The 27,335-nt window shown below is 41.9% G+C and overlaps 1 protein-coding gene across 1 annotated transcript; it reads right to left on the bottom strand.

The window, feature by feature from the left end:
• Positions 1 to 1,299: 1,299 nt before the first annotated feature.
• On the bottom strand, positions 1,300 to 19,876 carry LOC113130856 (G patch domain-containing protein 2-like). Its single transcript, XM_026307804.1, is given in 11 exon segments — positions 1,300 to 1,546; positions 7,739 to 7,821; positions 11,642 to 11,694; positions 11,696 to 11,734; positions 11,847 to 11,886; positions 11,971 to 12,035; positions 12,129 to 12,208; positions 12,528 to 12,686; positions 13,568 to 13,629; positions 17,719 to 18,384; positions 19,744 to 19,876. Coding segments are annotated over 10 exon segments (1,467 nt in total). The 5' UTR covers positions 18,381 to 18,384; positions 19,744 to 19,876; the 3' UTR covers positions 1,300 to 1,322.
• Between the last annotated feature and the right edge of the window lie 7,459 nt (positions 19,877 to 27,335).

The raw sequence follows: 27,335 nt of genomic DNA, 5'->3' as shown, positions 1-27,335 counted from the left end.
ATTTCTTTGGATCTTGGCATGATGTCTAGTGTTTGAGGATCTTTTGGTCTACTTCACTTTGTCAGGCAGGTCCTATTTAAGTGATTTCTTGATTGCAAACAGGTGTGGCAGTAATCAGGCCTGGGTGTGGCTAGAGGAATTGAACCACAGTTAAGTTATGTTTTAACAGGGGGGGCAAACACTTTTTCACACAGGCCCATGTAGTTTTGGATTTCGTTTTCCCTTAATAATAAAAACCTTCATTTAAAAACTGCATGATGTGTTTACTTGTGTTATCTTTGACTAATATTTAAATTTGTTTGACGATCTGAAACAAAGTGTGACATGCAAAAAAAAATAAGAAATCAGGAAGGAGGCCAACACTTTTTCACACCACTGTATATGGTTCATGTCAGACAGAATGTGCATCACCTGACTCCTATACAAGGCATTTTTCTGAAAACTGCTTGTTCATCAGTTCGGTGAGAACTGTACTGTTTGATCTCACTATATAGTGCCATTGATCTTTTAATGCATGTGATGCTGAGGGAGCCAGGGTAATGTATACCCCAAGGGGTTAGTAAAAATACTGTGTACGACTCCCCTCTCCTGTCTCCGAGAGCTCCTACGACTACTCCCTGCTGGTTCTCATCCACACTCTGCACAGCTCCAGAAGCAACTCATCCATGACTGTTGAAAAACAGGCTGTTCAAACAGATATGCAGCTGGCCTTGAACTTAAATACATTTGGGGGACATTTGAATATAGAAGGTGAGCTGGAGAGAACAGAGGCAGCCCTCCGAGGACCGCGACTACATTCCCTCTATGTTGTGCTAATGAGCACCTTTGTACAAACTGTAGCTTTTTAAATCCATGCTAATAGGAGGCCTGTACTTTGTGTGGCTCTCTACCGGTGGTCGCCTCTCTGAACTTAGTAGCAGCATGTGGTAGCTAAACATTCTGATGCTCTCCTGTCTCTGAGGTAGCTACGTGCTGCTGCCGTAAAGTAGAGCAGACTCCCCTCTGCCCGTCCAACCTCACCGGATCATCTTCCCAGTGTTCCTGCTGACAAACGCTGTGCTACTAGAGTGGACAGAATTTTTGGATTGTGTGGTGGCAGGTGGCCCGGAGACTGTGTGTGGGGAGACAGGAGGAGCTGCCAAGTCTGGAGTCAAACGAGGAGACTCTTGAAGCTGCCTTCTTCCTCGAGGAGATGGTGGAGGGCTTAACAAGGCTTGATTGCATTAACATTTGTCATGCTTAATATACTACCTGGAAAGACTGGATCTAGCAGTAACATGCTGATTTGAAGAGTAATGATGTGCTTTGTATTTTTATCGTTGTCATAAAGTTTGTACAGCAAGAGGAGTTTTAGCCTTTTCATTCTCTGGTACAACAGTTTTTCTTTTGTCACGTTCTTCCAGGCTGAGGTGTGTTTGTCCAGGCTGCACACAAGCAGAAGGCTGTGAAACTAGTGCCCATGAAGCCTCCACACACTGTAGGCTTGAGGTGTTACTGGCCCCGAGTGCCTCGTCTCTCTGGTGATCTTTATGAAATGAGTTGCTAGCTGCAGAGAAAAAGAAAGCACGTATCATATTCTGGACATGTAACACGACAAAAAGGACAAACAGTAAAAGCTACTCACATAAATCACATTTTTCTTCACCGTTTCAATGGACAGTCTCGCAAGTAAAAATTAAATTTGGCCCACGACTCATGGATCCTTCCTTGTTTTAGGTATATTGAAATAAGACTTTGAAGCAATCCTCTTCTAATAGGTTAAATATTAATGAGGTTTTGGTCAAGTGAGCCAAATCCAATTTGGCCCCATATGACATGCGGACATGGTTATTAAAAGGCCAATCTGTGCTGCTCTTATGGCTTAACTTCCTCTCTATGGCTGTGCTGTATATTTTTAACTTCATTCATCACACGCTCACATCTCCCTGACTACGTTCCTTTTTAAAGATCCTCTTTTCTCTCGAGCTTGCTCACCTTTAAAGCTCTTTGTGTCTGAGTGAAGGAAAATAACTGAAAAGAGAACCAGAGCCAATTTCCACACAAGAAAGAGGAACTCTTAAACAATTGTGCTTTCCCGGCTTTTCCTCCTTCATGTTGATAAATAAATCTTTCCTGATCGTTCCCAAAAATAGTTAGTGGCGGTCAAACAAGACATTTGCAAGGCAGTCCCAGAGCAGAGGACAAGGGAACTAGAAGTGACATTGTGGCTCTGGGCTGTCTCAAAGGATTAGGCATTACAGCATTCACTGGCATGTGCTTTTGCTCGTTCCTATTATATCTGCTTGTGCCTCTTTCCAGATGACTTCTTCCCCAAACTGATCCGGCAGGCAAGATAATTGATTAATATTTCTTGAGGGAATGATGACTAACCACTGCTGAGGTTCAACCCAAACACTCAAGTTAAACATAGTCAAAGGTCTGGATCAAAATTCAGGGGTTTTCATATTTGAAAGATACAAAGGAAGGACTTGGAACATTATGTTTCGAGTGTGTTAACATACGCAGGGTATGCCAGACACTAGCCTTTGTCTGAGGTCAAGGTCACATTAGGAAAAAGCTGTTTATACACACTTAAATAAATTAAATATTGTTAATACTACAACATAAATCAACGCTGCACTTTTTTCTAGGAAAGCCACTGTGCTGGTTTTCAGGTTTAGCTTAATGGTTGCAGCAGTGGAAAAAGTAGTTGAAAATTACTTGCAACCAATTAACTTTCCAAAGTGTAATTACTCCTTTTACAGAACAAAATGACACCTGTGCTGGGACTAACATATTATTATTTATGTCATTATTGGATTGTTAAGACTTATGCATCAATGCAAAAGCACCATTTTACTGTTGCAGTGGAACTAGTTTTAAATACTTTATAAAAAGTTAGGCAACAGTCCAGCCATTCCCTGTAAAATGGTCACAAGATAAATCACAAAAAGTACAGAAATATAATACTACACATAATTATATAGTACTGTGCAAAGGTTTTAGGCAGTCTAGATGTTTTTGATTCTTATCACACAACACCATCGGGTATCTGATTGATCCCAGGTTCATAGTGCAGCCCATTGTGCAGGACAACAAGCCCATAGAGTATCCATTGCAGTTCATGAAGAACTATTTTCAGAGGCAAGAAGAACCAGGAGTCCTGCAACAGATGGTCTGACCCCCACAGAGCCCTGATCTGGGCAGTGTGGAGTCAGTCTGGGATCACATGGAGAGACAGAAGTCCCTGAATCTTATCCTTATGCTATACATGGTAAACTGCAGCAGCTTCTCCAAGGTGATGCAAGATACCAGGAGAAACTGTGTGCAGGTCAGACCAGAGAGAACTGATTAGATTTAGGTTTGGTTTCCTTTACTGCACTTTGCGTGAAGTTAATTCAGAAATGTTATGTTAAAAGCTGTGTGTTTTTAGTGCCTGACTTGTCTCTAATCTTTCCTTTATGTGAAAGATTTAACCTAAACGAAACCATTTGAGTAGTTTAGAAGGTAAATGTCTCTTTCGTGGAATCATCACAAGCCAAAGAGGTTCATCTGTGTAGTGTATTTTATTAGTGTAGCGGAGTATGAGTTCAAAAGTACAAGAACCTCAAACCTGTACTGTATGTAAATCCTATATTTGATTATTTGATTAAATATACTTTAATAGAGGTAGTAGGTAATTAACCACACAGTTTTAACTTCCATCCATCCATTACCTTACCTACCACATTATTCCTATTTTTAGGATCACAGGGATCTGCTGGAGCCTATCCCAGCTCTCTTCAGGTGAAAGGCAGGGGTACACCCTGGACAGGTCACCAGTCCATCACAGGGTCAGATTCAACTTACGGTATAAAAAATATACTATCTTTGTATATTGATGTGTACCATACAAGAGAGTTTAAAAATACTGAATGTGAATATTCAACTGTTTTCATAAAAAAAAGGTTCATGTGAATACCTCCATCTAACACCACTGCTTTTACATCAAGGTCAGCAAAGACATTAGAATGCAAAGGTTTTCTGTCAGCGGTAAAATTACAGTACATGCATTTATTGTGGGTGATAATGGGAGGCTGAATGGAACCATCTTACCATCTTAATAAGCTCTCATGTGATGCTCTCTAAAAACAATCATTACAGGCCTTCCTGGAGCACTCCCCTTCCCCCTGTTTATTAATCAGCTAATTACACATTGACAGTAATGGGCCTGCTGATTCCCACACTTAAATGAACAGGGCTGAATAGCTCTTTAATGATTAGCCTTTGTGTTTCCCTCTCCTTCTCTCTCTCTCTCACTCACACACACACACACACACACACACACACACAATCACACACACAATCACACACAGACTGCTCCTTTCATAGTTGTTAAAAAAAACAACAAAAAAAAAAAACAAAAAACGGGACATTCAAATCAGACCTCCCAGTGACAAGGTTTGCACACAAGTGAGTCAAGAAGCACCTGACAGACTAAGCTGCTAAAAACAAATCTGTCTCCACAAAGATGAAACCAAACAGATGACAATTAGAGTGGTTACAAAGGCAGTAGGTTCATGATTGCGGTGTTAAGCCTAGCCTCGACTAACAGGAAAAACCCACCATGAAAGTTTGGTGGAGCAGTGCAGGCAGGTGCAGGTGGAGAAAGGGGGGGGGGGGTTGAAGGACGCGAGCAGGGTGCGGAGTGGAGCCAGAGAGGGCGAAATAGTGCGGTGGGCTGCATTTCTGTCAGCAGAAGTGATGGCTGAGTGGTAGCGTTATTTGTCTTGTGCTGCCATACGGCCCTCGCACCAGCCTGGGCATTAATGAGAGGGGGCCGGACCGCCGGGCAGGAACACGGTGGGCCTCCGACGCAGGTGATCTGTCACACAGCCGTCTTGCTTGGGCAAGGAGACACATGAAGACAGAGGGGAGAGTAGAGGTGGCAGGGCTGACCGAGGTGCTGGTCTCCACATGGGCACCCACATGTGGTACTTACCAACACACAGGGTCTAACAGGGTTAATCAGACTGACTTCAGCCCTATATATTTACTCCAAACTCCAATTCTTTCTCCACTGTAGCTCAGGATAACATCAAGTTAGGGTTTGTTACCATCATCCTTTTATAGAGATAAAGATGAAGGGCATAATAGGCGACAGCAAGGGAGGAGCAACATTGCAATAATTAATTAGTCTGTGTGTGAGAACAGCCAAGGCTATTAAAATCTATCAGGATCTTTACACTTACGGATTTATCTCTGCCTTATGAAGAATTCTCCCAAAATTATAGTGTATAGAGTGTGAACAATCATTTTCACTCTTGATCACAGTCTCCACACGTGATATTATCTATAATTCCCTGATCATTCACAATACAAAGACTGATATTCTTAGACAAACTATGTGCTAAGACAAAATAAACCTATTTTAAAAATAATATCAACATGTACTATTGTGTAACATATAACAAAGTTGACATGCTTTGTTCTGTATCTACTAAGGACTTGTTGGACTGGGTTGGATTTCTGGATTGATGGTAGTGAGAAAAGTAGAAAATGGCCAATTTAAGGCTGAGAAATGGAGTGGTCATCTAATCCAAACAGATACCTGGCTTGATAAGTTGTTGTGTTTCTTTCTTTCACAACCAGCTCGACACTGCTGTGGAAGTGCTAAAAGGGTAAAGAAAGAAGACAAAGCAACAGCTGGGTACCGCCTCAGTAATTCCCCATGGAGCCCTGGAAGACACCTCAACCTGCAGACTATTTTCACTCCTGATTACAGAGTTTCAAATCAACCACTAACACATACAACAATCCACTTCCTCTGGCCAACTCAAACAAAGACTCGGCTGTCGTGTTCACTAAGAGCAACGCGGGGAGCTGTGCTGTTCTTTCTTCTAAATGCAGCAAACAATATTTCCATGCAAACAAGTTGTTTACCAGAAAACAACTCCACTCAACAAACCACTGAATCAGATTTTCTTTCTGTACACATTTATGTCAGAATGGCAACAAACCAAAATTTGTACACAGTGTGTGTGAAAGCTTGTCAGAGTGAATGTGCATCTCTTGGCAGTGGTGAGATTACTAAGGAGACATGGTGCAGCAGGCTGCCAAAGTAAAGATTTATACAGAGCAGTTGCAGCTGCAGAAACTGACATTGGACGTCATGGGATGCATGATAAATCATGGTGGACAGGGGGCACTAGACTCAAGAAGCAGGAAAACACTGAACAGGACTGAGAGGCTATGTGCCCATCAGGGGCTATTCTTAATTACGGCTTAGAAACAGATCATTTTAAATCATTTATTCCAAAACACACATAAAAAAATATCTAAGTGCACATTAGTATGTCCAGTTAAAAAAAAACATCATTAAAATATACATTTAAATCAATAATATTCAGTGAACAAGGCCTTATTGGTAGTTTTTTTTCCCCCACACAGATTACATAAGATTTATTTTTAATTTGTAACAAACAGCTATCATATTTGTTTGAGACTTTAAATTGTGTATTCCCCTTCTTACTTCCTTTATAAAGGACTGTGGTTCAGCTAACTGTCGAGAAACTGAGGGATGCCCCTTGTTCCGCACGTTGAATATGAGGGGTCCTTAAGGGGCAGGGGTGAATCCTTTTTTACTTTTATGGGAAGCGGTTCAGCACTGGGGAGGTGAAGGACAGAGTTGCCGGCCGTTCCATCACTCAGTGCAATAAATGGATGCAATCTGTATCCAAGTAAAGCATTGGCTGTTTTTAAATTCCACCTCTTTTATCCAAATGAATGATGGACCTTGGTACAGTGCACTGTGCAGCAATATTAATATACATCAGAGGCCTGCACCCCTCACTAAATCAGGGAACCACCAGCATTTGTTATTTAAATGACAAACAGCAGCTGCAGGAATGAAGCACAGAGAGGGGATGCAGAAGAAAAGGTGGACAAACCAATTCAGATTTCAATCCGGCAAAGACACAAGGCCCTGGGCCATCAGTCTAATGAAAAAAGGCAGCTCTACTGGTCAAAACATACACAAAGGCTGCTGCTTAAAGCCACCTCCAATAGGCTGAACAACACATCACACTTCTCTTCTGCTCTAAAAATTAGACTTTGAATGTAACACAGCCACCAAGTCTGACTATATACGTCTCTCTGATGTTAATTCATCTAATTATTTACATTCTACGATTTTGGTAAAATTACAAAAACGCTTTCACTTAGACTAAGAGTCCACAGCCAATCTAACACTGTTACACAGAGCAGTGTTTTAGCCGAATGTGCTGATTTTAAGCAGGTTTAATGTCTGTCATGTTCGTCACCTAACTTTAGCATTAGCCATGACAGGTGCAGCCAAGATAGGTTAGTTTTGACCGTGCCACTGATTTTTGGAATTTAATTTTGAAATCTTGACCTTACAGAGTCAATAGATAAAATTGTAATCACCAAATTATTATGAATCTACATCTTGAGGAGGGCATGAATGTCTGGACTAACTTTGGTGATAATTCCTTCAACAGCTTTTGAGATATTCCTCTGAAATGTGTCATGTGCCAAGCTCGTGTTGGTGCAAGATAAAAAGTCAAGGGATCACCAAAGTCATTAGGATTCATCACCTGGGCACCATGTATATTTAAAGAACATTTCATGGCAATCCATCCACTGTTGACATCCTACATGCTGTGCTGACAGAACAAACAAAAAAAAAAAAAACTATTAAAAAATTATATCTTAATCACAGGTTTCTGCAGGTTTCATCAGTATGTGTGGTGGTAGTTACCTGATGATGTGATGGACACAGCTTTGGTTCTCCTCCTCCTGATATCACCTGTGCACAACAGTCCTGGAGTGATGTTAGTCTGCCTGGGGGAACACAGAACAGAGAGAACAAATGTTGCTCACAGTACAAGTAATCCACAACACACAGGTAAATATTTTAGAATTTCTGTAAACTCAGTTACATTTGCAAACACTTATACTTAGCCTAAAGTATAAGGTGCCCATTTTGCCATACAATCATTTTTTGCCATTAAATGCATGTTTTCAACACAGAGAATATTTGATGTGTAGAAATCCTGGGTGCATATGGCTGAGTCAATGTACAGTCCACATAAAGAAATTACACCCCTCTTTGCCTCTTGTGTCATATGTTAGGAGCCCTGAAATGGGAAAAGTCCCCCCCCACCCCACCCCACAAGCTTAACATCACTGGCTTCAGTGATGTGAAGTTAAGGTCAAGGTCCGTTCCATCACTGAAGCACTGGGATGGGGGTGCAATGTGTATGAGAGGTGGGGGGCAGTTTGAGCAAAGAGAGAGAGTGTGACAATAAGACACTATGACAGACCAAAGGATTTCAGTTCATTTCAGTCTGCTGCATTATGATGATTTTTATGCAGGTGTCATTGCATCATAGAGGAGATTCAAAGAACAATATGTCAAAATCTCTGTGTAAACACGACTTATTGATAGATTACAAAACATCTGATGTTCACACAGAAGAAAGCTTCTTGTTAACCAGCTCATCTCAGACTACGAGCTCACAACCCTAACAGGCACGAGCTACAGTAAGGCCCCATCAGGGCAGCCTTTTTAACAGGCAGCATGTTCCATGACCTCAACACCCATAAATCACATGACTGGTGTGCAGGCACAGGGTGTCGAGAGCTGTGCAGGGCACACTTTGAGCGAAGTCTCTATGTTGTATAATCAATAGATATAAAAATAAATGGCCTGACCGTTATTCTCTCCCCGCTACCACTCTCTAATAAAATCCCAGTAATGCATATTTCATTTACTTTTATACTTATTGATTACCTGTACTCCAGTTAGTAAATCACGCGCCTATCGATCCCTCAATCGTACCTCTGTCGGACAGCACATAACCAGCCATTTGCGCCCCTGATAAAGAGCACAGGCATTCAACTCCCCATAGTAAATCTTTGCAAACTAACTTTTTAATTCCAAAATCGATCCACGTTTAAACGTCGCATTATTTCACGAGGCACGCCTGCGGTATTAAAAGTAATACCCTGATGCATTTGAGCTTAATGTGTAGAGGTCCATCCCTCCATCTCTTCCCTCATTACAGCAAGGCCGAGGTACTTTAGGCCCCTGTAGCTGGGAGGAAGGCGAGGACCCTCCCGTGCTGCTAAGTAATGAGAGGGGGAGCCGCTCCGGGGCCGCCAGAAGCCCACAGAGACAAACAGCATAGTGCTAATCAAACATGAGAATTTCATCAGCTGGCTCATTAACCAAGGCAAAACACCACCATTCACCTCAGAGCAGAACCCAAAGGTTTTTTATAAGCATGTTACATGCCTCAGTGTAAAACTGAAAAGTGATAAAAAAAAAAAAAATGCACAACACAGTTTTTATTATTTAACATCTGTTACTTCATCAGTTTTAACAGCATGACAGATGTTGACCAGTTGGTTTTGTCTCTAAATATACTGAAACTATGATGAGAAGAAAAAGATTGACTTAGAGGCAACGGGCAATGAAAAAACATGTAATATGTAATGAAGATGCCCAACAACATCTAAATTCTACCAAAGACACAAGGACACTGAGGAAAATGTCTCTAAGATAGATTTTTGCAGGTCATATGAGACGCTTTTAAATGCAGTGCAGTCCCTTAGGGTGCAAAAGTAAAACAGCACTGACATAGGGTCAATTGTAATTTTGGCAACCACATCCAAAAGCAAATATATCAATTAAAAATAATAAATCAAAAAAGGAGTGAAGAGCTGCAGTTACAAAATGGCCATCTATTTTCATTAGGGTACATGGCGCTTCAGGTGTGAGCAGGATCTCAAGATTAATAGAGGTATTCAAATGAATCAGAAAGGATTAGGGTCTCCAGGGAGCATAATCAATAGCTCCAAATCAATAATCAATAGGCCACTCACACCAATATACTAACTGCTGACACCAAGATCTCACAATTAAAATGAAAACTGGGAAGGGAGTGGCATAAGACTATGATTTATCTCACAGCGCAAGTGTCATTTAGAAATAAATAAGTCAATAGATAAAAGCTGCTGCTGCCTGGCTCAGGTGGGAGGCAGTTACGCATTTTAACGTGGCCACCGGTCCCGAGCATTACAGCCAAATCCCACAAAGTATTGCAGCTATTCATGCGCCAATACCAGGATAAACAACATGCAACCTCATGCAGCCTGTATCACTTAACATCAAATCTCTGATTGTTGCCGTCAAGTCGCAAGCAAACAGGAGATGACAGCATTTATTAATACAGTATCATTTCAACCTGGCTGCAGTACAAGATTAATGTTTACACTGTGCCCATGGAGAAAAAACACTTTTCTCTCAAGGGTGTTTGGAAACAAAGAAAAGTCAGATGTATGGAAGCTCAGCGCTGGAAATCAATCACCCAGGTGAGCTGTGAAAAAGAAAAGAAAAATATAGTGAAGAGTGGACATTTTAATGTTTAAGAGCAGCCATTAGCAATTATAACATTTCTCACTATAATACAATTGTCGGCTGTTTTGTTTTGTTTTTGGAGGAAGTTAAAGGAGGTAAATGGGTGCCATGTGTGAAGAGCTGGGTCAGAAGGACAGAGCAGTCATCTCACTGGAGAGTGGATTTGTGCAGCTTGGGGAGATAGACTCAGCCCATGCTGTCCAATGGGACACATCAGAAGCCCCTCTCGTCAATCCTCCCTCTCTCCCTCATTCATTTGGGAGTATGATTTATACTTTTTGAAGTGAAGGGTCTTGAATCCCACTATAAAGGAATTAAGAGGTCTCCCCTGAGTCCGCCATTCAAATGAGAGCATGGCAGGGATATGACGGCTTTTTAATAGAGAGAAATTAGTATTCACAATGCCTCAAACTGGAATCTGAAGGAACCTTTCAGGTGGAAAAAGAAAGGGCCAGTTTAGAAAAGAAAGCCCCAAGAAGTCGGGGGCTTTTCATAGCAGTCGTGTTTTTGCCCCTCATCAAAGATTGCTGGAGCGCTCTGTGAAATAACCCAAGAGAGAGGGAGGAAAAGGAGTGTGTGTGAAACAAAATTAAGAATGCACCATAAATAGGCAGAGTGGAAACAACACAATGAGGAGTCCCACAGTCTTGAGGCCAAGGGGGCTGCTCCTCAATAGTCCCCCATGCAGATCCAACAGTTTTCAGGGATGACTGGAAGCGATATGATGCTTTGACAAACATCTTTGGGATAAACCTTTTTTAAATGTTTTTTTGTGCAGTCCCAGAAATGCAAGAATTTGAATCTGCATTACAACTATGTCAACACATAGTATTTCTCTATTTGGGAAAACTGACCTTGAAAACTATTAACTTGAAGTGTTACTGCATCTCGCTGGAGCTTTCTATGGCACTTTGGATGAGACTTATGGGCCAGGGCTGCTTTTAACACTATTATTCTGGTTTGGGAGAGAAGATGTCTCTGGGCTCAAACATCAGTAACATCTCTATGTAGGATACTGTTGACTTCTCTATAAAGGGAGGAGGAAGTTTGGAGCTAACAACCACAACACACCGAATGTATCTGTCCCTGCACCGAGGGACCACCAACCTATGCTCTGCACTTAATTCACTTAAGTGACCTGGCCATAGACTAGTCTATCAATATATTGAGTTTTGATCAAAAAGACAGAATAGTGTCTCCAATAGGCCCTTCAGAAGCTGCTATATATACATCAACTACCTGTTTCTGCAGACTGAGCAGGAACATCTGAGATGGGAGCTCTCTGACACCATTGTCAATAGGACATGTGGGTGCTGGGCACAAACCATTCAACTGGAAATTGAAAGTATCAGTAACATTTACAGTTTGCAATTTTACCATTAAAGTCTGAATAAACTGACCAAAAAAATAATAGAGCGTGGACAAAACTTGGATTGTAACATACCTGGTTTTGGTCGCATTTTCCAACAGAAGGAAGCCAAAAGCTAAAAGGAGGGAATCAAACTTTAATTACTGGACACAAAATGATTTTTTTTTTTTTTTTTTAAGTCTGAAATAGTATGTCTTACTCTCTCTGGTAAGGATCTTGGGAGAGGTGCCTCAGGCTCTCTACAAACACTGGTGTACTGTTGCCCTGTTTAAAACAAATCATACACACAGTAAGAAACAAACTCAAACAGCATTTTCTGTAAGTCCACTGAAGAGGAAAACACAAGTTTGCTTCGACCTTGCTGGGGATCCTCCTCTTCTCCTTCCTGATGCAGCCAGCAGCAGAGCTAGGCACTCGTTTAAGATGTGACTGATATCCTGTGACAGAACACAACACCACACTTACCCCTGAGTTGCAAAACAGATATAAAACAACAGAGGGCAAGGTAAACCTAATTCACTCTATATGCTGTTAGGCAGAAGGGAAAACCCAATATGATTCATTAGGATATAAAAAAAAAAAAAAAAAAAGACAAAATGACCAGTACCAGCAGACCTATGAGGCCACGATGGCTTATAGCTTTTAAGTAGTGTTCATATAGAGAAAATCAATTAATGGCATTAAAAACAAGCAAACAAAACTTAGAGACAAAAAACTAAGACAAAAGACAGAAGTCCTTGACTCGTTCTCTACAACCTCTCTGAGAGGGCCGTGTAGGCTGCAGGAAGGTGGGAGACGGGTGGTTGTCGGCGAGGGAAAGCTGGCTATCGGAATCCCAGCTTGGCAGCAGGGTGGCCACACCCGTCCCGACTCCACAGTCCCCTTCAAAGAACCAGTCACTTTGCTCGTCATCGCCTACGCACACAGTCAGATGAGGAGACAGGAAGATGTTGCATAGGTTTGCATGTGACAGGTGGAACCTGAATGTTACTAGCATATCAAACCTGCTTTACTACAATTTCCAATGTCAGAATTTCCATATTTAAAATTGGAAATATCCACGTTAAGCTCCACCAAACATCACCAAATACACAGCGATTTACCAACCTCATACCATAACACCCTCTGTTAAAATGCTGACGTCAAAAGCACTTTTACTAGTACTATTGGGAGGTAAATTGGAAACAGGAGGTAAATATAAGCCCAAGGCGTTTGATAAAAATGATCATCTTAACTTCGTATTTAGGTTTTTTTTTTTTTAGTCATGCTAAGATTCTGTGTGTTCAATGGCTCTAGAAAAGTCAGTGGAGTTTTAACTAACGTGTGGACCAATAACTTCATTTCAGAGCAAAACACTCCTTTAACCACACACTACCAGACAATTAGACAACAGCAGCGTCGTCCCCAGACAGTGAGCTCCTCTCAGACCTGTCAGTCAGCAAAGCGCATGCAGGAACCATGCCTCTCACAGTCAAGGTGTAGTGACAACTGTTAAATCAGAGGCCGCCTGGCCCCACCACGGCTAATGAGATTAGCAAAGGCTTGAGCGCTCATTAACACGACATGACAACGTCTTATTAGAGTCGCCTGGGTGCCCAGCAACCAGCCCATTGTATCAAACCCTCCCTGTCTAGCCCCAGCATCATCAGAGGGGGGTATTGTCCAAATCTGACAAATCCTCATTTTTCTTTACATGACAAAATTCTGCCCGAATTTAAAATGCTCAGAAAACAATTAGCACTTTGCTCACTAGTTCCATTAAGCTATGAAGATGCCCCAATATTACTTTTTAATACCTTGTCTTCCTTCATCATTGGTGAACAGGCCAGGGTCACTGCTGCATGTGCTGCTGGTTTCCCTGCAAAGAAAGAAGAGAAAACATCCCATGTGAATGACAGCAGCTGACCTGTCTCTTTAAAATCAGTGACATTTGAGTATGAAGAACTTGGTCATGTCCAACCTAATGGGTTGTTTAGGTCAGACAATGTTATAGCATCTGAAAAGCGAACAATGTAAATCAAAAAATTTACATGCCCCTGTAATGTCAATATTTAACATGTAACATTCAATAATAAAAATAATGAAGATGTCCCGAGCTAGAGGTCGACATAAATGGAAATGACACAAAAAGACAGAACATGGTGTGTTCTCCATTGCTGCGACAGCAAACACAAAGGCATGAGGAGAGGCTCTGATCGAAGCCACTGAGTGACATGCACAATCTAATTGAATATCCTCCCCTGTCAGCTCCAATCTAATCTGGCCTGCGTTGTGGAGGATGACAGGAGAGCGAAACACATTCCCCTGCCCACCACTCCCTCTGGGTGTGCCCCACACATGGAGCGACCCACAGACGTGCAGCTTCCACACAACAACTGGCCAACATCTGCTGTGTGGGCTGCTGCTGCTTGCTGCTCCATTGCCGCTCCTCACCACACCCTCAGGGCAACCCCTGTTACACTCCCTCCACACCCTCTGTGACCTCTCCTCTCATCCAGACCATGCTGGGTTTTTCTGTCTTTCTCACACCTGAGCCACATTGGACTGGGATCTCAAGACACTCCAAGGTCAACTGGGGCTTAAAGAGAGAGGTGAAAGTGAAAAAGATAAAGGGACAGGATTTGTTCTTGTTGTGTGTATACTATGTTGAGAAGTGGTAATGGGGTAGAGAAGTGGAATTTTGACTGTCTTGCATTTCACTTCCTGTTTCATCGCTGACCTTGCTTATAGAAGAAAGCTAGAGGGTCAGATATGCGCTGATTTGTTACTTTGCCATATTGCAGAGGCCTGCCAATGATGGCAGGATAGGAAAAATGTCCATCCAGCCTACATGTTGTCCTGGCCAGATGGTCCGGCATCATCTCCAGGGAATCTGTGAGATGTCTGGCCTAGCTGAGCAGTCCTGCATCGTCCCTCCACCCCATCCCACCCCTTCAGCCCCCACTCCAGGCTGATTCCCTAGGCCTCTGTTCAGTTGTACCCCACCTCTGGATACACTGGCATCTGGTGTGCGCACACTAATATTAGTAGAGGACACAGCCAGTAGCCCTACAATAAGCAGTAACTACAGTTTTGGTTTTCAGCTCCATTTCGCAACTTTTCTTAAGAAATTAAGAACCAGTGATGATTAAGTCTTTCCAGCAGTGTGTCATCTCCTTCCAAGTACAAAAATGTGTTACTTCTTATTGAAAGGATTTTGGGCAAAGTTTGAAAAAGAATCACAGGTATAAACAATTAATTAGAGACACCCATTAAGTATTTATCCGTATTAAAGGTGTAATGTGATGTCGCTTGAAGCAGCACAGCGCCGATGTGAGACTGTTTCCATTAAGTACTGCCTAATTAATGCCATGAATTATTGACACCCTCATTTTTCTTGGGACCAAAAGAAAAACCTCTTCTCTTTTCAACAGTGACCTTTGTCAAGAAAAAGTTGACAAACATTTTGGGCTAACTTGGTTTTTGAGGTTTAAGTCAAAAGATATCGTGAGAGCGTGTGATGAGAGCTTCCCAAATACAGCAAGCAAAGAAACACTTCCCACAGTCACAAAATAAGAGTCTATAAACAATTAAGTCCTAATTAGATGAAGTAACATATGTCCATGGTGAAACAAAGGCAAGGGCAAAAACAAAACCCACATTCCAGTGTTTCACGACTGAACTTAACTCCCCACATGGCCCTATTGTGTCTCAACAAGCCAAAGAGGTGAAGCAAAACACAGTATCCAGATGAGCACTAATCATTAGGATATAATCCTCAGCTCCTGGGAGAGGCAGATCAGTTTGCAGAGAGATTACAGGCTAGCCGCCATTTATTGAGCCCGGGCGCATTCTGCAGAGGAATAAAGAAGAGACTGAGACGGAGGGGAGCAAAGTGCTGATAACAATGGATCTGTGGGCTCTTCAAACAAGCAGCCCCAACCCAAATCCATGCCCTCTTCCATGGGTGTCTGATTAAAGGTTATCCCACCCTGCCTGAGCTGCAGTAATTGGATTAGTCTCAGAGATTTATGAAAATTAACTTCCACAAATGCTGCACTGATTTCCCAAAAACTCCTCACAGAGTTTTCAAAATATAAGTTACACCACAATAAAGCTGAGTGCTAACAGTGGCTTTGATTTCACTGGTGGCAAGGTTGAAGTCAACTTCATCAGTAGCAGCGCACAGCTGCAGACAGAGGCTGTGCCCAGGATAGCGTCTACCCACAGGTGAGGCCCGCTTGCTGGGCACATCCTGGGTGCCAGGTGGCCTCACTGCCAGCAGGCTGGGCCAGGTCTAATCAAGGATGTGGAGCCCAAATGGAGCTGCCAACATCTGCTCCCCTTGCACTTGGGTGGCTGAAGGCAAAGCTCTGCTCAGTATGCACATAAGAGGAGTGACCTTGAGGAGAAGCACATTTTAAGAGACCAGACACTCCATATGAAAAAGGTTAATGGAATGAATGGAGACTAAAGAAATCCCAGTGCTTCAAAAGACATTTCAACAATGCCATCTGTGTCTGACATCAAATGGACTGTACACTCTCAGAGTATAAATATTGCTGTTGTACCACTGTCAGCCTTTCACCACTGCTGCCATTTGTTCATATCCTTTGCTTCCACCAGGGCTTAACCATTTGATTGCTCAGCCCTCAGTACAGTGTGGCAGTCTACTGAGCAGCAATCAAGAGCGTTGGCGTTGTGTAAGTGAGAAATGATTGACAGAGTGCCATGGTGTTCCCATTTATTTCTTCTCCGGAGCTGTTTTCTGTCAGAACGGCTATTGATTTTTCCATAAAGTAAGAAAACAAGTACCGTTTAGGGGCTAGGGAGGTCAACACAAATTAAACCAGAAGATGTAAAGCCTTCTGTCTGTCCCATTATCGGATACCTCTTTCTCACGTTGTTTATATCAACACATAATGAGATCAAAACAGAAATACAACCTGCTAGCAGTGCCCAGCTTATATATCCATTTATCAAACCACTGTTCTCCTTATGTGAGCTGTTTAAAGCCAAAAACATCATTTATATATTGTGGAAAACAACTATTCGTATACAAATCTATGTAGTGCTCATTATAAATTAGGTTTATAAGTGTCTACTATATAAGGAGCAGAGCTGAGTGAAAAAAAGCATTATTTTAGAGAAAGCTAAGATGACTGAAATCTTTGTTTCACTGTAATAACACAACGACCCCCTCTGCTGCCAGTTACAGCCACATTTAGATTTGCTAAATAAAATGCACACAAGCGGGTCCACTGTGAGACACTGGGACAGGCACTGCTTTAATTACCCAGCGCAAGACAGGAATTCATTTCAAAACAAATCAATACCACACCAAGTCACTTATTTATTTGTGACAATTTTTCTCGAAATGAAATAATGAGCTGGCAGATGCCCAAAGGCGTAACTATCAAAGATCCTTCCCTGGTGATCATTTCAGCCATAGGAGATGAGGATAAAGAGACTCTATCATTCATTTTTAATGTCAACTCAATACTTTAAAGTGGAGTGGCATGATTGTGATACATTTTTTTGGTTTAGTCGAGGACACGCTGAATATTGACAACTGGCTCGATGAAGACAGGCAGTAAAGATCATCTTAAATGTCGCCTTGTTTAATTGCTTCTGTCTGATAGTAGTTATGCCCATGACTTTTATGTTATGGGTTTAACTGCCTTGGTAACTTTCCATTTAAAGGGTAAAAAGGGCTTTTAGTGTTTGAAGCTCCTTTTTCTGTATGCTTTTAATCCTGACTCCTTGAACAATAACTAGGTTAACATTTGGCTTGTTACAAAAATTCTAAATTAAATGTTGGGTTTTGAAAGCAAGAAATGCATATTTTTTCCAGAAACAATAGATCTCTTAAGTTTTTTATGAACATATAAGGGATCTAAATGACACTAAATCAAAAATTAAAAAGCAGAAGAATTCTACGAATATCGTTCCTTAAATCTAACATTACCCATCAGACATGTTCTCATCTGCACCATCTCTGTGTTCCTTGGCCCTCTTTCTCTTCCAGCACTTCTTTCTTAACAGCCTGGATCCTTCAGTCTGCCTGTCTGTTCTCATCCAACCACCAGACCTCTTCTTGGATCCTGCCAGATGTTGCATCCTAGATGGCTTGTGTCTCCGTCTCCCATTCACGCCAGAAACCTTTAACTTTTGCTGAAGCCTGACTGTGACATCAGAGGTCATGCGTTTGACCTTCCTCCGCCTCCTGAGTTGCCGTCCTGGATTATTCTCGGTGAAGGAGTCAGACTCTGGCCAGGAAGGTTGCCTAGTCCTGGCTGAGGCTCTAATGACAGAATGCCACTGGCTGGTTGAAGACAAGTCATCAGAGTCACTGAAGTTGGCCATAGAGGCCGTCATTGTTGACGAACAGTTCTCCCTGTATTCTTTAGCCTCATCCAGACTGGACTCTGAGGCTTCAATCCAGCAGCGTCTGTGCTCCAGGAGACAGAGGGAGGATTCACGATATCGCTTGCGACCTTTGCGGCGGCGGATCTGCCGGCGTTGCTGCAGTGGACTGAAGACCATTTCCTCCCACAGCTCCCCCAGCTTACTCTGCTCCGAGGTCTGCTCCAGTGCAGACACCAGGTCCTGCACCAGCTCATCCATCATAATGCTGAAGACAAGACATTACAGAGGAAATTACTGACAAAGAGTTAAAACACTATGGATGGTAATACATCAAAATTAAATGAAAAAGGTAAAAGCTAAGAATATAAGTTACTCCAGAAAGTACAGCAACCCCTTTACTTTGTTTACACATGGTAAAGATCAACACTGCATCCATTCATCCATCATCTATACCCACTTATTCCTATTTAGGGTCACAGATCTGCTGGAGCCTATCCCAGTTCTCTCTGGGTGAAAGGCAGGTGTACACCCTGGACAGGTCACCAGTCCATCACAGGGCCAAGATCAACACTCAGTAATCCATAATGACATGGTGAAAACATGCTTTCAGAAACTATCAAAGTTATTAGCAAGCAGAAACTTGAAGCAAACGCCCAGGCATCCAGCTCCTCCGATGACAACTAGATTCTGGATCCACAAAACCTCAGTGTCTGTTAATTTAAACACTTCAGCCTTTAGAATTGCAATTTATGTTGAACCTCAGGTCACACAGCTAATTTCTCTTTGTGGTCATTTTGCCATGGATGTTTTTTTCTGGATATAGAGTTGTCTGATTGACTTTGGCATTATGATGCCACCTCAGTCTTTAGAGACTTTGCAATGCCATCACACAGTGGTTCCTATCCTTGCCATATTTCTGACTGCATTAGACCATTGCAAGCAACGTGGCAGTTTATTCAATAGGATTGCCTTGTGGAAATATTGGATGAGCTTTGGCATCGAAATGATGAGTCACCTTGATTTGTTTAGGGATGCTAACTCAAATAGCCAGAAAGTGACATCCTAATGTGGCTGTTTTCTCAGTTGATCTAACAGAACATTTGGTTATAGCTGCCTCTTGTACAGAGTAATTCTCTCTAAGTGTATAACTGTTAAACACTGGTACGTTGATGATATGAGATATTTCCTGTATAATCTCCAGCTGGAAGTGTAGCATTTGACAAACATGTGGCAAAACACACCAACACCCAAATCACACAAACGCCAATGTAGATCTACAGTCACGTGACACTGCCAGCCTTATTTGTCCTTTAAGTCTAGCAGTATAAAACAGTGGATGGTCACCTACACTGTCAAACTGTGAAGCTCTACTTCCTTCACTGCAACGTTACAGAAAATACAGCTTATCTGAGGGTTTGTACATCATCCGCAGTAATAAACACAACTAACACAATCGTCTTAACTAGCAAATGGGATGCTGCAACATCAGTGCAGCAAAACAGCAGCAGCAGAGGGCTGAGCCGTCTGCATGCTCGGTGCAGTCCGTGTTACATAACATCTCACACGTGAGCTCGGTGCAAGGACAGAGCCACGCATCGACGTGTTACCTGTCAGACAAACGCACCGTTCACCAGCGTTTAACGCTGCGACCTCACACTACACTGGGTACAGGCTGCAGCTCGCAGGTTCTGCAGTAACAGGCAGGAGTCTCTGGGTTTGAGCACTCACCAGTCGCAGCTTGTCTTGTTTTGTTTTCAGCACAGCTGACAGACCACACGCACTTCCGCTCCGCCGCCCAGCCAATCAGGTGACTCCGCCGCGCCGTGACGCAGCGCAGACAACCCTGAACTTACCCACTGATCACAACAACACTCCTATAATGAACATTTTCATTTTCATTTTCAACACTTGGCTTACTGTCAGTTTTCTATACCGATGTGACTTTGTGAACTATGTCAACATAGTGTTGTTTTCTACAGTGGGGAAACGTCTACATAGATGGTTTAAATATCCTTTGACTTTAAACATCAAAATCCTTACAGGTGCATTAATAGGAAAACAGCTGTGTAAAGCTTTCTGGCTCCAGAGGTCAGCTGATAAATTACCTCTTTCTTCTTTAAATTAAATCTAGGAGACATGTTTTGGAAAATCGGTTTAAAAAGCAACAATATATTTAATTTTGCTGCATCAGTTTTGATCCTATTTTTAAAGTGTCCATCATGAGACCCACAATGTTACAGGAGTGCAATGCAAACCTGAGAGAGCATAGGCTACTCTTTTAAAATTAGATGTATGTTATTCTAAGTATTACCAAGTATTAAGGACAGGGCCGTCTCTTCAAAGATACCTGCAGGCCTCGTAGGTCGCTGTACATAGCTTATATATAGGCTGCATATGAACATTTGTACTGCCTAATGTAACACATTACAATAACCATGCAACACATGCTATTTGAATTTCTCAAATGAAGTAATTTTTAAATATATTGTCGTATATGTGTAGATGCCAAAACAGTGTTTTAGGCTATTTTCCTAACAATGTTCCAACAAATACATCAATGCACCTGCCACATCACAAATAAATACCATCTATCATACAGGGTTAACAAATATCCACAATGCAAAGTAAAACGAAAATTAAGATTTATATAAAATATTCAATTTAAAACCCTCTGACATGTTCCACGTAAACAGAGGATAAGCAGCTAGGTCTGTTGCAGCTATATTGTACTAGATTGCATGAAATTTTACAGTTATTCTTGTCATTTTGCCCCCCCCCCCCCCCCCCCACTACACTGCTTATCTTGTGAAGATAAGTGAGTACATGAAGTCCATACTGGTCCTTCAGTCTTAAGGCCTTGCTTGAGGTTACATGTATGTAACATTTTGCCAGTTTTTCAAACAAAACCCTGAACCATGTTGAGTTTGTAATTACTGTAGTTTTAGATAAGATTACAGTAATTCTATTACCTCCACACCTTTTAAAACTATAGTGGACTAATAAGTGTTTTATGGTGTGAGCCAATTCTCAGTAATGAAGAATTGTCTTTCAAAGCCAGTGTGTTGCTGAAAAAGTCATTTACCACTTCTCTCATCTCTTAGATGAAGGCAGCCCAAATAATAAAAAAGAAGTCTGTGAAAATGAGTACAAAAGCCATTTAATCTCTCTCATCTTCCTCTTAATAACTGCAAATTTCCCCTTGGGCCCATGGGAGAGGGCCTCTATGTGCCACTGCCACCTTATCTGTCGCCTCCATATTTCAGCATGTTGAACGGCTCCCTCAGTACCCAGCCCCCGGCCTCCTCTCACTGGGGCCTGTGGGTAAGCTGGGCTCCTGGGCCCACCATTGTTCTGGCCTGGGAGGAAAGTCCGGAGAGAGCCCTGAAAGCCGGAAAGTAGGAATATTTGAGGAAAAAAAAAAAAAACTTGAGCCACTGCTTCATTAAGCGACAGCCTTTCACAAGCAAACATATCAGGAACAGCCCCCTTTCAGAAGCAGTAATTAGCAATTTGGAAACCTTGCCCCCTCAGGATATACAGTTTCAATTTAGTCAGCAGCTTTAGATTCTTAGGCACTTAATATTCATTGTTTCTGTCATCTTCCCAATTTCTCGACGTACAGTGTCTAGTCTTTCACTAGCGATAAAGTGTTTTATCTTTCATGTAATTCTTCTTTTCAATGAGCCCTTTGCAAGAGAAGTTCATTTTTATAAATAATTTTCAAAGGGATTTGCAAGGAATGTGAGGGATATGATAGCAAAGTGCTCTTCAGGAAGTGCCAGCCTGAATATCATGTGGAACTTGTGCTTGATTGAGGCTGTAAATACTTAATGGGAAATGTTCCCACAGCTAACTGCGAAGCTACGTAGCATAGAAACGCTCTATAATGAGCAACACTGACCAAAAAGCAAGTTTAATAAGATGATACCCAGATATACCAGCAATGTCCCTCGTGCAAAAAACAGCTTCACATTTGTAGCTTAACACTGTTTGATTGCAAAAATGTTACTTGCTCATAACTGCACTGGCATGACAAACCCTATGCATTCATTTAATGGCAAATGTTTGCAATCCGCTTATTAAGCCAAACCACACATCGTACCCAGAGGGGGAGGCTGACACTCATCTGTGCCTCCATGGAGCTTTTGTTTCAAACTGCTACCACTTCCATTCATTTCCAATCAGCATTGTCTAATAGAAATAATTGATTTTTGCCTCAAATGAAAAAAAGCTTGTGATTAAACATTTTGTCTCCGAATCTAAATTCCAAGATCCCCATCAACACTTGAGAAAAATAGGCAACTCATTAAAGCAAAAAAAAAAAAAAAAAAAAAAGTCTCTATGATGTGAAAAGAGGAGGCAGGGAATGAAATAATGAATGGAGTCCGAGTGAGCTATCTTTCCCAGGCAGAGCGCCACTAGGGATGCAAACTCTCAGCCACCAGAAATGAGCTACCTATCTGTGAAAAGAGTGACTGCTCCATCCTATTTGATTTGGCTCTCCTATCATCTCTTAAGAAGATGTCAGCCTTGCTTCTTCTATTGCTCTGAGCCTTTATCAACTCGGAGACGATTTCCCTGCCAAAAAAAAAAGAAGGGGGGAGGGAGACGCATTTCAGTGCCTTTCAGGGAGCAACACTAAAGAATAAGTGTTATGCGATAAAAAGGGGGTTGTTAAATAGATCTGTCTATTTGTATGGTAATAATGATCGCTTAAAGACTCAGGGCTCCATGACTTGTAGAACAAGGAAACAAATCTGTATTCAGGTATTGTGTTAACATGACTCTCCAAACGACCTTGTGAAACTTTCATACAGTAAAAAATGAGTTGGATTCTTGAGTTTTTTCCCCCCACTGTTTATATCATTCCTTTTCCTGTCCATTTAGCAGAGAAGTCCTGCAATGAGAAAACCAGTCCATCTCAAACCACTGTATAATGGGGCCTGTGTTTATCTATCTATCTATGGACATATCAGGTATTTGAAGATCTGATTCAGCATTTAGATCAGCACATCTAAAAGAGATTTTTAACAGGATGTTGTAGTGATTAAATGTTTTTTTGATTCTTGTTACATTGTAGCCATGACCTCGTGACCTTTGCAACATAAAAATCAGCACTTTTTTCAAAGTTTAAAGGTTTTTTTGTGAACAGCAAAGTGATACAGCTTTTTTATTTAAATTTAGAAGAACTTATTTTTGCAGTGTGGTCCACTTCATGTGTATAAAGAGTTTTTTCTAGTATCCATTTAACAAAGTGTAAAGTGCAATCCCTACAGTACAATCTCCTCAAAAGTACACCTGAGTAAATGCATTATAATTACTTACTACAACTGAGTATTGGCTACCTTCCCCATCAATTGCTAGTTTTTAACTATTACATCTGTCTCACAGTTTAATCATGACCATTAGAGCCACAGCAGTACCCGCTGACTGTCAAAAAGCCAACCCTGAGGTCTCTCATTAGGATTCAAAGGCTTCACTTTGTCCCCAGGTGACATAAGCTATTAACAAAATTATGTGGAAAGCTGTCCCATAAACCTCAGGAGTACTGTTTTTCTGTCCAGCAAATCAAACAGTAAATGGGGTTTGTTTGTTGATCTGCGTACCTGGAGACACTCCTGGACATTGTTTCAGATGCAGCACTGCACTGGGCAGCCCTATCAACCTGCTCTGCAAAGGTGTTTGACATGTCAATTTAGTAGCTTGGACAGCCAGACTGACTCTTTTGCTATTCTGGACTCTCCTCAGCTGAGATAGAATTACAGGGAGTGGGCCAATGGACGCAAAATAAACCAACCAGAGAAACAAATGATATGATGCGGTGGAGATGCTAGTGAATGACTGTTGTCATTTTGTTGTAAAAACATGAGGATACACAGTGTTATCACCAGCTCTGTGCATATTGTGGAACGGAGTAAACGGCAAAAGCCAGTTGTAGAAAGCTTTGCTTGGGATTGGCATTGAGCAACATTATGAACAAGTCAGTGTGTATGTGCAAGGTTTGTTTAGATCTTACTGAACGACTGGACTGGAGAGTAAAGCCCGCCCCATTGCAGATAAACGGCTGTGACTGGTCCGGCTCAATTGAGGCCGGAGGAAAAGACTCTCTGTGGCAGGGGTTCCAGACCCACTCTTTCGTTAAAGAAAGCAGTGGGTCTGGCTGGCCAGGCTAACAATTTAGTGGGTGATGGATTTAAACCAAGAGGTTCTGTGTGATTCACATCCTGTGCTGTTAATACAGCATCTGCATATGAACGTCTGACAGGGGCTCTGCAAGGTATGCAACTGAGTCAGGATGAGCATTTGAAGACTGGAGGTTTATGTGATGGAAATGTACTCTCTGTATATTGTTGAAACAAATACATATGAACAGTGGACAGAATGTAATAGCTCTTACATGATAAAACTAGAAGATAAAAATAATATTAAACAGAATGAGATCAATGTACCCTCATTAGACAAAAGGTGAATCATTGACATTGAAATACAGAAACATTAGAATTTAACCAAGACACACACACACAAAAAAAGCCTTGGTCAACTATGTGCATTTCGTATTCATTCCTCACAACTCCACTACTACTGAAAAGAAGAGGAGGATGCAGACTGCACGTAGCTCTCCAGACCCGGCATGGAAGGCACTACAGGTAGATTGATTGGTCTGCTCAGTTTGGCTGATTAATCAGGGCCGGTTAGGTGGAAACAAGCACCATTTACGGCTGATTATCTTCCCAGAAGGAAAAATCCGAAGGTACAATCCACAGTGGAACTTTTTGCTCCATTTAAATATATGAATTTCTCTCTCTCTTTATTTCAGTAATAAAAATGTTGCTTACATGCCTGGTTTCATGTAGTTTCATGAGTATTTGGCCTAATCAGGCTCAACAGAGTGCACAAGTGGAGCAGTCCAGCCACAGCTAATCTGCATTAAATACAGCAAAAGTAAACATTTTACTACAAACCCATTCGATTACTAGCTGTAATATGAAAACATTAGACAGGCACCATAAGAATGTACTGTATTCAAGACTCCAAAGATTGTGAACATCCTGCTCAAGTCCTTTAAAAATCAGTGTTAAAGACAGATGACATCTGCTTTTAGCTGTTTTAGCATTTAGCAAAAGACTATTGTAAGCCTCCCCGTGGGTTACATGTGACAACCCATCTGAAAGCATTTGTTCCATGACATGAACATGAAATTTAGAATTAGCATTTCTTCTACAGCAATTGTCTGTCAGGATAAATGACATTCTCATATGTAGAACAATTGTTAGATGTTGCTGTGTAGGGGAAGATGAACGTGATAAAAATAACATTCACATGTAGAAGTAAATATTTTCTTATCCACATTATGCATTGAAACATGAAAATCAAACTCCTCTGGTTTGTCCTGTGACTTATACAGCGAAGTGACTTATTTGTGTATATTTACTGGAATTTTGTTGAGTAGTCACTAGTGTTAGATGGCAATCAGTTGATTATCAATTGATGATAACGCGTGACCACATGTGACACGGGACTTTAACTTTCTACTCTATTGCTAATGTAGCTTAGGAAGACAGAAATGAAGGTTTACCAACACAAATGAAACTAGGCTCTATGTTTTTGCTCGGTCTTGTCTCTCTACTTGCTGTACATGCTGATCTCACCGGCAGCAAAATGTCTCACGTTTCTCTCTGCACAATTGGAGCAGTGTCCGTGTCTCTACAGTCGACCCTTTAATGTTACCACATCTCTTGCTATTGTCCAGCCTTGTAGCCCATACTCTGCCTCAGTGTGGCCTTTGCCAGCCTGGTCACCCATTTCCATTTATCTGTTGGGATAACTATAAAAATCTGTCAGGAGGCAAGGAAGGTTTTTTTCCCCTCAGCTCAGCCCAGCTGGCAGATTGAGAGACCCCTGTAATGCACAAGTCTGTTTTTATTATTCTTGCCGGGGGAACACTATTTCATCAAGTGCATGATTCCAGAGAAGAGAGGAGATAGCCCCGGCCCAGCTATATTTCTTCCAATCAAACATTCCAAGGGGAAAAAATGAGTGGGTGCCATCAAATCCCAGAATAATGCTGCCAAATTTTATGTAAAAAGAAGGACTGATGGACAAATACAGGAAGGCAAGACAAGTTTAATGATGTGTGTTCAGGAGCTGAGATTGGAAAACTGACAGAGAAAAGCAGCCTCTTTGCTGGAATATAAATTGTTGTGTGCTGTAAAAAGGCTTTTATCTGGAGTGAATATGGGACGTAATACACAGGTCAGGGTTAAGTCATTTTCTCCGGCAAGTTAAGCGAATAATGAAGGCGAGCCTGCGCGGAGAGGAGCACTGCTACTGCCAGTTTGTCTTCATTTATTATGCCAAATCTCATGATTTTGGCGTTGGCACAGTGAGTGCTCTGGCGCGCACCGGTGGACGACATATCGCTTAATTTACACAAGGTAATGAAAGCAGGGAATGGGAGGACAAAACAATTTACCTGCTGACACGGGAAGAAGTGATTTGCGAACATGGGGGGTGAGCGAAAGCGCAGGCAGAGGGCCAGGGCCAAGGGGTGGAAGAGGAGCAGAGATAGGAGATGAGAAGAAGGAAACAGAGGGGTGGGGGCATGGAAGAATAAAAGAAAGGGAGGTGCAGGAGAAAAACAAAAGGATGAAACCGAAAGGCAGCGAAGGAACACAGGCTTTAGCCGCTGCTCCTCAGGTTATGATGATGGCTTCAATAAGGCAACAGTAAACTCTCTTTCTTTGTCTCTCCACCTCCCACAGAAACAAACCACACACAAAAATACAAGCAATCAGTGAGCGAAATTGACCTCAAATCTGGAGGGTCTGTGCTGACAAGGCCCTTGTTTTACCCCCCACCCCTCCCTCCCCAGGTTGTAATCACTTATCAGAGAGCCACTTGTAGAAGGGACGGGCAGCTTCAACATCACTCTGGAGACGCAACAGGTCTTCTGCCCAAAGACCAAATCTCTGCTCCCAGAATGCTCCTGTCTGGTCAGCATGTGTTTGACTATGTTAAGAAATATATACAGCAGAGTAGCAACTGTCAAAAGGTAATATGCTCTATGTTCACATAGACTGCCATCAGAGGAAGTTACCTAAATTTGGATTACGACACAAAAGATCCATATTTGAATTAGCTCTGACAAGAGACAATCAAGCCGTCGTGCTGACAGGCACGTACTAAAGGTGCACGATTGGTCGTTCAGCTGATGGC

Source organism: Mastacembelus armatus, chromosome 22 (assembly GCF_900324485.2).
Source record: "Mastacembelus armatus chromosome 22, fMasArm1.2, whole genome shotgun sequence".
NCBI classification, from domain to species: Eukaryota; Metazoa; Chordata; class Actinopteri; order Synbranchiformes; family Mastacembelidae; genus Mastacembelus; species Mastacembelus armatus.
The sequence above is the reverse complement of the archived record's forward strand: the minus strand, read 5'-3'. Positions and strand labels throughout refer to the sequence as shown.